A 13896-nucleotide genomic window follows, 5' to 3' on the forward strand; every position below is an offset into this window, starting at 1 on the left:
CGGCGTTGAAGCCGGAAGTCGTTTTTCCTTAAACATCTTACTGAAGGTCTAGGATTTGAAGGGGAGAGTGCAAAGAAGCAAAAAAAATATTCATGAAATTGTCCCCAAGCTGGCGAAAATGGGCGAATAACTTGAACACTCATTCCGGATTTCTTTTTTCTCCTTTGGTATCTCTTTACTTACAGGAAGTCGCTCGAATGCTGGGACGGCCACTAGCCAAGTAAACTCGGGCGCACCCCAGGAATTCCTTGCTGTGGACGGGAGGGAGAGGTGAGTAAGCAAGTCGGGCGCTAACCGGACCGGAACATGGGACACTTGAGGAACAAACAGCGCCGGCACCACCAGAAGGAAGCCGCACTCCAGCGGGAAGAAAGACTACGGAAGCAGCTCGATGAGGTGGACATTATGAATCTGGTAAGTTGCCAAACAGTTGGATTTATGGTGCGGCTGAGCGGTGTGATTTATGCGAATTAACGGAACTCTTGACAATTAATATCTCTGCTCCTTCAGCGCCCATTGAACTGAAATCTGGCATCACTAGCGCCACGCGCGGGATTGAAACGAACCCTTTGACAGCTATGAACTTCTTTTTATCCACTGAACTAGAATTCTGTTGACAGCAGTGCTGCCAGGTCATGCGTTCCCATCTAATCGTCCGCACTTCAAAGGCAACTCTAGCCGCTCAAGAGGTGTGTAAACGGTTCCACGGGGTGGCACCCCGGAACGGCAAACATCAAGCAAAACTGCGCTTCACACCATCTTTCCGGTTCTGCGGATATCGTCGTCGCCGCCGCCGGTATTCGTTACACACAACCTATTATCTAGTCTATCTCGGAATACCGCAAATTCTGCAGGGAGGAGGAGGAGGGTTGCGGTAAACGATCTTTAGAAAACATGTGACATTCAAAGGTGGTCCCGGAACACACCTTCGGGTAAAAGGATTCGCCGACAAGTCTCCTGCAAAAGCCGGTCGGGCCACAAAACCGCAGACGCCGCGTGGGTTGAGTTCCAAGAGGAACTCTTGTGTTTTGCGTTGGAAGAGGCATGTACGTGAGTAATTGGAGGAGTTTCTCTCCCAAATGGAAACCCCGGCCGCACACGTTTGAGGTTAGGTGCGTCGCCTGCGAGCGCCCCGTAAATTAAATTCATTTGTTTTTATTGCTGAAAAGTTATCACATTACCGTTTGTCCTTTTGTTTTGCCTTTGTCTCGCTTTACAGTTTCAATTTCGGCAATCTCTCGGTCGGTCTTTTGATTTTCCCCTGAAACCAAAACAGAGGGCAGGGGCGTAATTCAACCCCAAACGAGAGTGCCACAGGTGATTCCCAAAGTTGGGTTAGCTGTCAAAGCGAAGGTACGTGTTTCATCCGCCAGGTGGCTCCTCCACCTTCCCCATCAAAAGTAGGGTTAACCTACAAAATAATCATGTTCTGGCTCCAAACTCCTATCGCAATCGTTTATTTTCCCATTTGAATTCATTAATGGTGACAGTGAATTTGTCCGTTCGGTGTGACATTTCGTACTTGCGACGGCACGGCCCGAAGGGGGAAGTTTTCCCCCTCTTGATTTTCGGCGCTGCTGGAAATACCAAGGGCGAAAGCGATCAAAATAAATACTCTAATACGGTGTCTGGTTTTCGGGAGGGAAAACCCGGCAAGGGGTGGGAACTGGGTGATAAAAACCAGAACAACGGGAAATCTAATAATGGCATTGATCTAATCTCGGGAAGAGCGCAGCATCCGAGCTTGCCGGTAGTCGGGAGTTGCCGAAATTGAGCGACATTCGCTTGTATCAATTTTCCCTAATATGATTTACGACGACGAGACCTGAAGACAGGCCGGAAAGATGGCTAGGCCGTGATAAGCACATGGTTTAATTTGAAAACGATCGTCAAGTCGCGATAAGAGCGGTGAAATGTCACCTTTTTGATGACGCGACTGCTCTTTTTCATGAATTTTGGTGGTTTCGTTCTTTTATAGAGATAAATTTCACTATTTATGATTGAGAGTGTATTTTTCTGGCAATTTGGCAACACTGTTTTGATAATAACATTGCTACAGTTGAACCTCATTAGTTTGACAAAAAAATACAAAAATAAAAATATTAAAATACAAAAATATAACAACCAGAGTAACAAACTAGTTGATCAACAGTTTCAATAATTATAGTTTCACCTTACCACCAAATCGTGAATCCAATTATTCACGAGTTCATAAATAGAAGTTCATGATTTCTTGAATCGTTGAATCCAAAAATTTAAATAAACCAATTTTTCGTCATACTGGACAGACACTAATTCTTCAAACCTCAATGAAAAACTATTGCTCATTCAGTAGCGAAGGAGCAGTCAACAAAAACGAATCAATTGCCTCCCGCTGCGATGGCAATCAAAACAAAACGGTTAGTTAACAGTGGAAGAATATGATACCACATAAAATCATCCTTTTAGCGGGTTCCCCGCTGAGAGATTAAGTTGTAAGATCAAATCGCGCGTGGTGCATGATTTGAGCAAAGTTTACCTCTGGAAATTGTTTTTTTAGACCATCTCCACCGGGCGCGCGCAGTAAGGATTTGGAAGCGCTCCACCATCACTCATCCCCACACCGGTCGCTCACAAACGCGCTCATAAAATAGCAGCTCGACCCTCGGTGAACAGCGGGTGACCAAATTTAGTCGCCCGCTAGTAGCGCACACAAATATTTGACGTCTGCTTGAAGTGAAAGGAAAATCAAGTTTTTTTTTTAAATTGACTTTTCCACGGAACTGGACATTGATGATGGACATTTTCATTGTATTGGCCACAACCCGGATTGGCCCAGGTTCCCCGGGGGATGTTCCGTTGAAAGGATATTGGCGGCAACGATGAATATGGGCAATATTGGTGTTAAATTTCGCGATTTTCAAAATCACATATGGAAATCACGAAAATGGACATTGTGAGTGGACTGGCCACAATCCGAATTGGTCCGGGTTCCCCCGGGGATGTTCCGTTGAGAGGATATTGGCGGCACCGTATGAATATGGGCAATATTGGTGTTAAATTTCACGATATTCAAAATCACATATGGAAATTACGAAAATGGACATTGTGAGTGGACTGGCCACAATCCGAATTGGGCCGGGTTCCCCCGGGGATGTTCCGTTGAGCGGATATTGGCGGCACTGTATGAATATGGGCAATATTGGTGTTAAATTTCACGATATTCAAAATCACATATGGAAATTACGAAAATGGACATTGTGAGTGGACTGGCCACAATCCGAATTGGTCCGGGTTCCCCCGGGGATGTTCCGTTGAGCGGATATTAGCGGCACAGTATGAATATGGGCAATACTGGTGTCAAACTTTACGATTTTCAAAATCACATATGGAAATTACGAAAATAGACATTGTGAGTGGACTGGCCACAATCCGAATTGATCCGGGTTCCCCCGGGGATGTTCCGTTGAGCGGATATTGGCGGCACCGTATGAATATGGGCAATATTGGTGTTAAATTTCACGATATTCAAAATCACATATGGAAATTACGAAAATGGACATTGTGAGTGGACTGGCCACAATCCGAATTGAGCCGGGTTCCCCCGGGGATGTTCCGTTGAGCGTATATTGGCGGCACAGTATGAATATGGGCAATATTGGTGTCAAACTTTACGATTTTCAAAATCACATATGGAAATTACGAAAATGGACATTGTGAGTAGACTGGCCACAATCCGATTTGGTCCGGGTTCCCCCGGGGATGTTCCGTTGAGCGGATATTGGCGGCACCGTATGAATATGGGCAATATTGGTGTTAAATTTCACGATATTCAAAATCACATATGGAAATTACGAAAATGGACATTGTGAGTGGACTGGCCACAATCCGAATTGAGCCGGGTTCCCCCGGGGATGTTCCGTTGAGCGGATATTGGCGGCACAGTATGAATATGGGCAATACTGGTGTCAAACTTTACGATTTTCAAAATCACATATGGAAATTACGAAAATAGACATTGTGAGTGGACTGGCCACAATCCGAATTGGTCCGGGTTCCCCTGGGGATGTTCCGTTGAAGGTACATTGAAGGAATTTAGTTTTTGAATGTATACGGTGCGGCCAATGTCCTTCCAACGGAACATTCCTCGGGGAACCCGGAACCATCCGGGTTGTGGCCAGTTCGTTAAACATGTCCATTTTCGTAATTTTCACATGTGATTTTGAAAATCGTGAGGTTTGACACCAATATTGCCCATATTATACGGTGCCGCAAATGTCCCCTCAATGGAACATCCGATTCGGGTTGTGGCCAGTCCGTTTAAAATTTCCATTTTCGTAATTTCCATGTGTGATTTTGAAAATCGTGAATTTTGACACCAATATTGCCCATATTCGTACGGTGCCGCCAATGTCCGCTCAACGGAACATCTCCGGGGCCAGTCCACTCACTATGTCCATTTTCGTGATTTCCATATGTTCCATATATATATTCCATATGTCCTTCCAACGGAACATTCCTCGGGGAACCCGGAACCATCCGGGTTCTGGCCAGTCCGTTTAAAATGTCAGTTTTCGTAATTTTCATATGTGATTTTGAAAATTGTGAAGTTTGACACCAATATTGCCCATATTAATACGGTGCGGCCAATGTCCTTCCAACGGAACATCCCTGGGGGAACCCGGAACATTCCTCGGGGAACCCTGGAACTCCACTATAAATGTCCATTTTCATAATTTTCATATGTGATATTGAAAATCATGAAATTTAACACCAATATTGCCAATATTCATCGGAGCCGCCAATGACCCTCCAACGGAACATCCCCCGGGAACCCCGGAACCATCCGGGTTCCGGCCAGTCCGTTTAAAATGTCAGTTTTCGTAATTTTCATATGTGATTTTGAAAATCGTGAAGTTTGACACCAATATTGCCAATATTCATCGGAGCCGCCAGTGACCCTCCAACGGAACATCCCCCGGGAACCCCGGAACCATCCGGGTTCCGGCCAGTCCGTTTAAAATTTCAGTTTTCGTAATTTTCATATGTGATTTTGAAAATCGTGAAGTTTGACACCAATATTGCCAATATTCATCGGAGCCGCCAATGACCCTCCAACGGAACATCACCCGGGAAACCCGGAACCATCCGGGTTCCGGCCAGTCCGTTTAAAATTTCAGTTTTCGTAATTTTCATATGTGATTTTGAAAATCGTGAAGTTTGACACCAATATTGCCAATATTCATCGGAGCCGCCAATGACCCTCCAACGGAACATCCCCCGGGAAACCCGGAACCATCCGGGTTCCGGCCAGCCCGTTTAAAATGTCAGTTTTCGTAATGTTCATATGTGATTTTGAAAATCGCGAAGTTTGACACCAATATTGCCCATATTCATACGATGCTGCCAATGTCGCTCCAACGGAACATTCCCCGGGGAACCCGGACCAATCCAGGTTGCGGCCAATCTTGTTTTTTTTTGGAAATAATTACTTCTGGCTTCGGTCATGAAATCGGTCACTTCAAATCGGTCATGCCAATAAATTAAAACATATTTTATTTCGAAACGTCAAAATAAGCTGATACTCACCCCCGGTGGGGTTGGCAGTGACTATATTATCAACCCGTTTTATCAACGACCGGTGTGGGAAGGGTGACTAAACTAAAATAGTAGCGCTGAGGGTGAACAAAATAGTCACTCATTTATGTGCGCACCGGTGGAGATGCTCTTAGGGACAATAAGTGGGGGGTAGTGTGCGTGCGTACTAACGCGGTGTTGTACTTCGGCCGGTCCGTCGAATTTACTCGCGAATCCGTGGTTATCCGGTTTACCGCGACGTGAAGTTCCCGTCAGCAGGTGTTGGAACCTGTAGTGAAGCGGTGCAAAACAAAATCCGCGTCCAGCGATCGCGAAATCGCCAATATTTCGCACGAAAAAATTGGTCGATCTTGCGGTTCAGATCTGGCCAAACAAGTGAACAATAAAGTGCTCCCCGGCAACAAGAAGCTCGTCGTCGTCGTCGTCGTCTTCGTTCCTTCGCATCGCGGTAGTGTTGTGTGATCGTACCGTCGTCGTCACGAACGGTCTGCGTGTGGTGTTGCTTGGAAGTGTGGAAGAGTTTTGGAAGGCGCACAGTGGGTCGGAGTGAAATAGTAGTGCGACAAAAAAAATCGGCAAAAAGTTTTTTATTGTAAAAATTAAAAAGAAAATTAAAGGGAAAGTGAACGCAAGTGACCGCTGCGTACGTGCACCAAAGCGCCACCCCCCCCCTCGGCATCCTGTTTTTGGGCGGCTGTACCCCAGGTTAGGGGCGGACCAAAACAACGTGGGGTTTCGACTCCCTTTCCCCGTGAGCGGCTGTTCCCAGGTTAGGGGTGGCTCTGAAGAGGTGAGCGACCCCCCCCCTTCGAGCGTCTGTTCCCCAGGTTAGGGGCGGCTCGAAGAAACTGGTGTCTGGCTCCATAGTCGAGGTAAGCGTCTGTTCTCCATGTTAGGGGCGGCTTACAGCGGATAGAGTTCAGACCCCCCCCCCCTCTCCCCTCGAGCGGCTGTTCCCCAGGTTAGGGGCGGCTCGAAACAGCGTCTGTTCCCCAGGTTAGGGGCGGCTGATTAACAGTCCCAGTGCCAGGGTGGGACTCTAAACAGTCCTGGTACGACGGTCCTCCGGCGAGACAGGGGGTTGGTGATGGCTACACGCACCCGCCGTAAAACAGTAGTGCAGAGAGCTCCAGATGCGAGCCGATCCAATCGCCGACCCGATTTTCGGGGATCCAGGGATTGGAAACTCGGGACGTGGAACTGCAGGTCTCTCAACTTCGATGGGAGCGACCACATTCTTTCCAACGAATTGCGGGTCCGCGGTCTCGAAGTCGTGGCGCTGCAGGAGGTGTGCTGGACGGGGAAGGACCACCGGGAGTACGGTGACTACACTATGTATTGGAGCGGCGGCAATACACACGAGCTGGGGACAGCTTTTATAGTGCTGGGCGAAATGTCGAAGCGCGTGATTGGGTGGTGGCCAGTCAACGACAGAATGTGCCGGTTGAGAATCAAGGGCCGATTCTTCAATCTGAGCATCATCAACGTGCACAGCCCGCACATGGGAAGCGACGCCGATGACAAGGACGCTTTCTACGAGCTTCTTGACCGCGAGTACAGGAAGTGTCCAAAACACGACGTCAAGATTGTCATCGGCGACTTAAACGCTCAAGTCGGCCAGGAGGAGGAGTTTAGACCGGTTATTGGGAGGTTCAGCGCTCACCAGCAGACGAACGAGAACGGCCTACGACTCATCGATTTCGCTACCTCCCGAAACATGGCCATACGTAGTACCTTCTTCCAGCACACCTCCCTATACAAGTACACCTGGAGATCACCAAACGACACGGAGACGCAAATCGACCATGTTCTCATCGACGGTCGGCACTTCTCGAACATAATCGACGTCAGAACCTACCGTGGCGCGGACATCGACTCGGACCACTACCTGGTGGTGGCAAAGCTGCGCCAACGCCTGTCCGAGGTCAACAAGATCCGGTACCGTCGCCCGCAGCGGTATAACCTGGAGCGACTCAAGGACCATGAGGTCGCTACCCAGTACGCGCGGGAACTCGAAGCTGCGTTGCCTGACGAGGGTGAGCTCGACGAAGCCCCTCTGGAGGCCTGCTGGAGCCATATGGAAGCAGCCATCAACGCAGCGGCATCGAGCGCCATCGGGTACGTGGACCGAGTTCGACGGAACGGCTGGTTCGACGAGGAATGTCAGGCGATTTGGGACGAGAAGAAAGCAGCGCGGGACAAGTGGCTGCTGCACAACACCCGTGGGAACAAGGAGTCGTACAAACAGTTGCGAAGACAGCAAACCCATCTCTTCCGGGATAAGAAGCGCCGCTTGGAAGAGTTGGAGTGCCAGGACATGGATCAGCTGTATCGCTCCAACGAAACGCGCAAGTTCTACAAGAAACTCAGTCAATCCCGGACTGGCTTCATGCCGCGAGCCGAAATGTGCCGGGATAAGGACGGGGGAATCTTGACGGACGAGCGTGAGGTGATCGAAAGGTGGAAGCAGCACTTCGACGAGCACCTGAACGGCCCAGAGGCGGAGTACCAGGGCGACGGGGGAAACGACGTCAGCGGTATGGTGGACGACGAGGACGAGCCAGCACCCACGATGAGGGAGGTTAAGGATGCCATCAAGAAGCTGAAGAACAACAAAGCAGCGGGTAAGGATGGTATCGGTGCTGAACTCATCAAGATGGGCCCGGACAAGCTGGCAGCCTGTCTACACCGGCTGATAGTCAAGGTCTGGGACACAGAACAGCTACCGGAGGAGTGGAAAGAGGGAGTAATATGCCCGATCTACAAGAAGGGGGACAAGTTGGAATGTGAGAACTATCGAGCTATCACTATTCTCAACGCGGCCTACAAAGTGCTGTCTCAGATCATTTTCTGTCGTCTGTCGGAGCGAGCAAAGGATTTCGTTGGGACGTACCAAGCCGGTTTTGTGGAGGGGAAATCGACGACGGACCAAATCTTTTTGCTACGCCAAATCCTCCAAAAGTGTCGCGAGTACCAGATCCCGACGCACCACCTATTCATCGATTTCAAAGCCGCGTACGACTCGGTCGATCGCGAAGAGCTATGGAAGATCATGTACGAGAACGGCTTTCCCGGGAAGCTGATCAGACTGGTGAAATCGACGATGGACGGGGCGCGGTGCAGCGTGAAGATTTCGGGAGCGATGTCCGACCCGATCGAATCGCGCAAGGGACTGCGACAAGGCGACGGTATCTCCGGCCTCTGTTTCAACATTGGGCTTGAAGGTGTTATGAGGCGGGCGGGCTTCAACATGCGGGGCACGATTATCAACCGATCCAGCCAGTTCATCTGCTATGCCGACGACATGGACATTGTCGGCAGAACGTTCGAGGAGGTGGCCAGGCGGTACACCGAATTGAAGCGGGAAGCGGATAAGGTTGGATTGAAGGTGAACGTTGCGAAGACGAAGTATCTGCTGGCAGGAGGAACCGAGTCCCTCAGGACTCGCATAGGACCGAGCGTGACGATCGACGGCGACGAGTTCGAGGTTGTGGAGGAGTTTGTGTACCTCGGATCGTTGGTTACGTCGGACAACAACTGCAGCAGAGAAATTCGGAGGCGCATCATCACCGGTAGTCGTGCCTACTACGGACTCCACAAGACCTTACGGTCTGGTCACCTTTCCCGGCGTACAAAGTGTACCATGTACGAAACGCTGATAAGACCCGTCGTCCTCTACGGGCACGAGACGTGGACGATGCTCGAGGAGGACCTGCAAGCGCTTGAAGTTTTCGAGCGACGAGTGCTTAGGACGATCTTTGGCGGCGTGCGTGAGAACACTGTATGGAGGAGAAGGATGAACCACGAGCTGGCGCAACTCTACGGCAAGCCAAGTATTCGGAAGGTCGCCAAGGCTGGCCGAATCCGGTGGGCCGGACACGTCGCAAGAATGCCGGACGCGCTGGATGCGCGCCAACCGAACCAGACTATCAATCCGGTGAAGTTGGTGTTTAATTCGGAGCCGGCTGGAACGCGGCGGAGGGGGGCGCAACGTGCACGGTGGTTGAACCAAGTGGAGGAAGATCTGGAAAGTGTGGGAGTTCCGCAGCGGAATTGGAGAGTAGCAGCCCAGGACCGAGTCCAGTGGCAGCGCATCTGGAGACAGCTCATGACCCGGAGGTTGTACGAGCAGTAAAAGTAAAAGTAAAAGTAAGTAAGTGGAATTCGGTTAAGAAATCTAATTATAATATTTACCTTTTTTGACAGGTAGTGTAGCTATAAAATTAGGCGTGTCAAAACCACATCAAACTGGTGAAAAACTGGCATCGCTGTGAGTTGACAAATTCAGAAAAAATAAATTCTGATCATTTTTCTTAACTCTCATGGAATGCTGCTCAAAATGCATACGATTCTTATCTTGACCAAAGATCTTCTGCCCAGCATCTATGAAGCTGTCATTCCTCGAGCGGGCTTATCTCTTCATCACGTCTGCCATGGCAACCCCGATAAGCTGGCAACCGCATCCATATGTCACTGTACATTTCTTCCATCACACACGCACGGGCTATGACAGACAGTAATGCGTGAAAGCCTGGAATTTCCTCTCTGTGGAGATGAGTTGGGTGTCGGTTGCTGCTGACAACTCCGTGTGCGTATGTGGACGAAATTCTTGAGATTTTCCGACTGAAAGTGAGCAACCGGAGGAATCCCTTCTGGTTTCAAAGGGGAAGGGAACCACATTTGTGTGAGGGCTCTGTCCCAAGTTATTTGGATGGTCATTTTGCTAACCATAGAATGATATTCCAGATGAAAGTTAAAGATTCATAAAAGTGGCATCACTGACGGTAATGACAGCTGTCACAATTCCAAAAGAAGTTTGCAGTGTTGCCAATCCCTCCTAACTACCGAGAGTTGGTACAACAATTAAAATCGTTGCCAACATTCCTGGCCAGCGCATCCTTTGATCTGCGCTCGATTGCATTTTTCTGACAGCAGGCAGTGCCGCCAGTCATTTCCCCCATTTCTAACCTCTTCACCGTTGGAAAAGCCACATTCCGAGGAATCCTACGATTCAATTAGCCGACTCTCGTCCACAAACGGTTTGTTTTTGGCCCTAAATTCAGGGGAAACCAATTAAAGCAAGCTCGCTATCGAGGTTTCGGTATCAAACGCTTTTTTCCCACATTAAGGTGAACCGGGAAGCCCCTTCTTTTGATTAAGGGGAACTGCCGTCGGCTAATGATTGCAACAATTTAGAACACGTCGGTGGGGGAAGTGTCGATCGTCACCACGTGCCGCACTTACCTTCTTTCCGAATAATCCCGGTTTGTTACAAAACATAACGGAAGAGGGACCGAATGGGGGAGGTGAAACAATGGCGGATTATCTGTCAGATGCACACACAACTTTTATACGAGTTCAAAAATCTTCTTTTATCTTTTCATGTGTTTTAAAGTTGGACAGACCGAACGTCATGTGCACATCCTTGCGAGGAACATATTTCCAAGTTTTTGAATGTTGCCAAAACTTGTTCCCCCAGACAGAACCCGGAGTGTGTCCGGAGGGGCGGTCAAAAACTTTGACATGACTTACGGGGAATCTTTTTTTTATCGTTCTTGAACGGTTCTCTCCCGAAGGGTTGGGATAACATAAAACTGGCAGACAGTTTTTTTTTTTGTTTTGTTTGCCAGAAGTTGAAACCTGCCATAAAAAGTTTTGTTGTTGTTTTCTTTCGTGAAATATGATACTTTTATTGGAGGAGAGAGAGGTCGATTGCGTCAAGAATCGGGATGAGGAAATTGATTTCGAAAAGCTTGTCGCACCTTCAACTGTCATAGATGTCAGCGAGTGCAGCCATAATGGCGGTCATGCTATAAACATGTTGTGTTTCCTTTGTTTACAAACAGAGATCAAAATATGAACTTCTTCCAAGATCCAAGTATTCACGCACAACCTGAGTAATTTCCAACGAGAGTGTACGCTCATCACCCCAGGAACTGTCAACGCGCGTTGCCATAATGGCCGCCACCGTCGTCGGTTGCAAAAGTCCTCGAAATTCCGCATAACGATTAGATTAATCGTTTTGCAACTTCAATTCCAAGCGGAAAGCTAATTAAAGAGCGAGAAAATTTAATGTCACGCCGTGCAAAATTTATTACTGGCGACAAGGATGTTCTCCGGGGTTGCCCCGAGTAACCTGCAAGCAAATGGGGAATGAAAAAAAAAGAAAAGTCAGACGACGACGACGACGACTGGTTGATGCCATAATAATGGGTGGAACTTTTCCAATTAAACAGCTCGTTAGAATGGGTAGAATATTTTCCCGTTTTTCGTTCCCCATCGTCTTGGAGTGTGACCTCCGCCGTTTGTCGTACAAGTCCCCAACCTTTTGGGTAGCCATGGAGCATCCGGCAAAAGGTAACACTTTTGCCGGTACGAGTGGAAACCGTTTTGTTGTTACTGTTACGGTGAAAAGCCACTCCAAGGCGAAAAGGTGAATTTTGTGCGATTGTTGCAAAAGTTTGTTACGGAGATGCACTTCGTGTTCAGAGGTTCACAATGTTGCATTGTGCTGATCAATAGCAGTTGTTTGCATTGGCATTATGTTTCTGTTGGGTATTGAATGAATATTTACTTAAATTCAAGAAATTTGGAAGAGGAACAAAAATAGGAAAACTTAAATATGACCAAAATAAACCAGTTTTTCAATAAAGCTTTTGCTTTTTTCACGCATTTTCTAGAACTTTTCTTCTCACGAATATTTCCTTTCATTTTCTAAAAAAAAACATGTAAAATTCTTTGACAAGTTTATGAGAAGGTACTTAATACATGGGTGATGAATAGAGAGAATGCGTAACGTGATTTTCGAATGATCCCACTTTGTTTACATCTGCAAAAAAGGAGGCTGTTCAAGCACAAGCATGACTTTTTTCTTACTGGTAAATGAGCTGTTTTATAATCAGTAGAATGTGTTTTATTTTGTCTAGTTTTTGACATTTTTTGCTGGAAAATAGAAAAGATTTTTCATATTTACGGGTGACAAAGACTGCGGCGAGGGTGTCATTCTACGATGTCGCAGAGAAATTCCCTGGCTGATTTTGGAAACCTGCAGCTTTTCATGGTCCAGCGAAAAAAACATCGCTTATTCTAGCGAAGCTGATCCAACCTACAGAGAAGATTTTCACTAAACTAGGTTTTCAAACGAAGTCAAACAATAAAGACAGCTTCTGGATGGATACAACCGCATCGACTCCATAAACAACTTCCATTAATAATTATAAAAAATGATCTTGTCTTCAGCATTCTTAAGATTTGTTTACCTCAACTCCCGGTTCTGAAAAGCTTTTTCATTTTTGCAAAAAAAAAACAATTTTTAATGATTGATAACAATACTCTCCACTTTTGGCGAACAGTAAATTGGTTCCACGTTGACAGTTCAAAATTGAGGCCGTTTTGCGATCAACTATGCAGCCACCAGCTTAATACAAACATACTGTAATAATTTTATATTTTTCCCATTTTTGTTCAAAATCAGCATTCATGAAATAGCTTGATGATTTTTCTTAAATTCAGTGATATTCCCATATTCTTTCAAATGATTTATTTTTGTTTCAGTAATATTTGGATTAGTCAGAGAGAAGGGATTAGTTGTTCTCTTATATCAAATATAGTTTTATGAGATGTTTTCCACTGAGACATATTTTAATATTTTTATGAAATATTTTTTTCTTTATTTAAATAACAATTTTGTGAGTTTTCCATGTGTTCAAATATGAGCAGTTCTAAGAAAATTTCAAAAACATGCTTTGTGGAAATTTTTGTAGTTTTTGTTTTTCAATGTTCAATTTGTTATTTCGACGTTTTCAAAAATTCAAAAAATCGTTAAAATTTATTTTGTTTGGACAAAATGCAAACTCTATTCAATTTGATTAGAAAATTTAACGTTCTTAAAAATACGCTCAAAGTAAGGGTTAAAACAAAGGTTGAAATAACTTTTAGAAATTTGAATCTCTTCTATAAAAGTTTTAAAGAACATGTGTAAAAAAGGATTTTTGTTAAACCTTATCTTCTTTTTAAATTTTCCTTTTTGCTCATGATTGATAAAATATAAAAAAATAATTGGAATTTGATTTTGTTATAATTTTTAAAAATGATCTTAATTTTATTTGCAGAGCGCAGAAAGGCTGGTGGAAAATGAAATAAGGGTAATTTTTACATCAAAGATTTTATTTTGTTTTACTTAAATTGTTTTTCTTCATACTAAAGATGTTGGAAAAATATATGCAAAAATCTGCTGTAAAGGAGATATTATACTGCGGCACAAACTCGCACATTTTGACAGTTTGTAAGTTTGTTGCCGTTGTTTGTTCGCCAACATTT

General features: G+C 46.1%; 1 protein-coding gene across 1 annotated transcript in view; it reads left to right on the forward strand.

Moving 5' to 3' along the window:
* The first annotated feature begins 230 nt into the window (after positions 1 to 230).
* The window catches only part of LOC120412731 (coatomer subunit beta'), a 49444-nt gene continuing 35778 nt past the window's right edge, over positions 231 to 13896 (forward strand). Inside the window, exon 1 of the mRNA XM_039573322.2 lies at positions 231 to 414. Coding sequence (XP_039429256.1) covers positions 307 to 414 — 108 coding nt within the window. The 5' untranslated portion in view covers positions 231 to 306. The remainder of the gene's footprint in view (positions 415 to 13896) is intronic.

This window comes from Culex pipiens, chromosome 2 (genome assembly GCF_016801865.2).
Source record: "Culex pipiens pallens isolate TS chromosome 2, TS_CPP_V2, whole genome shotgun sequence".
NCBI lineage: Eukaryota > Metazoa > Arthropoda > Insecta > Diptera > Culicidae > Culex > Culex pipiens.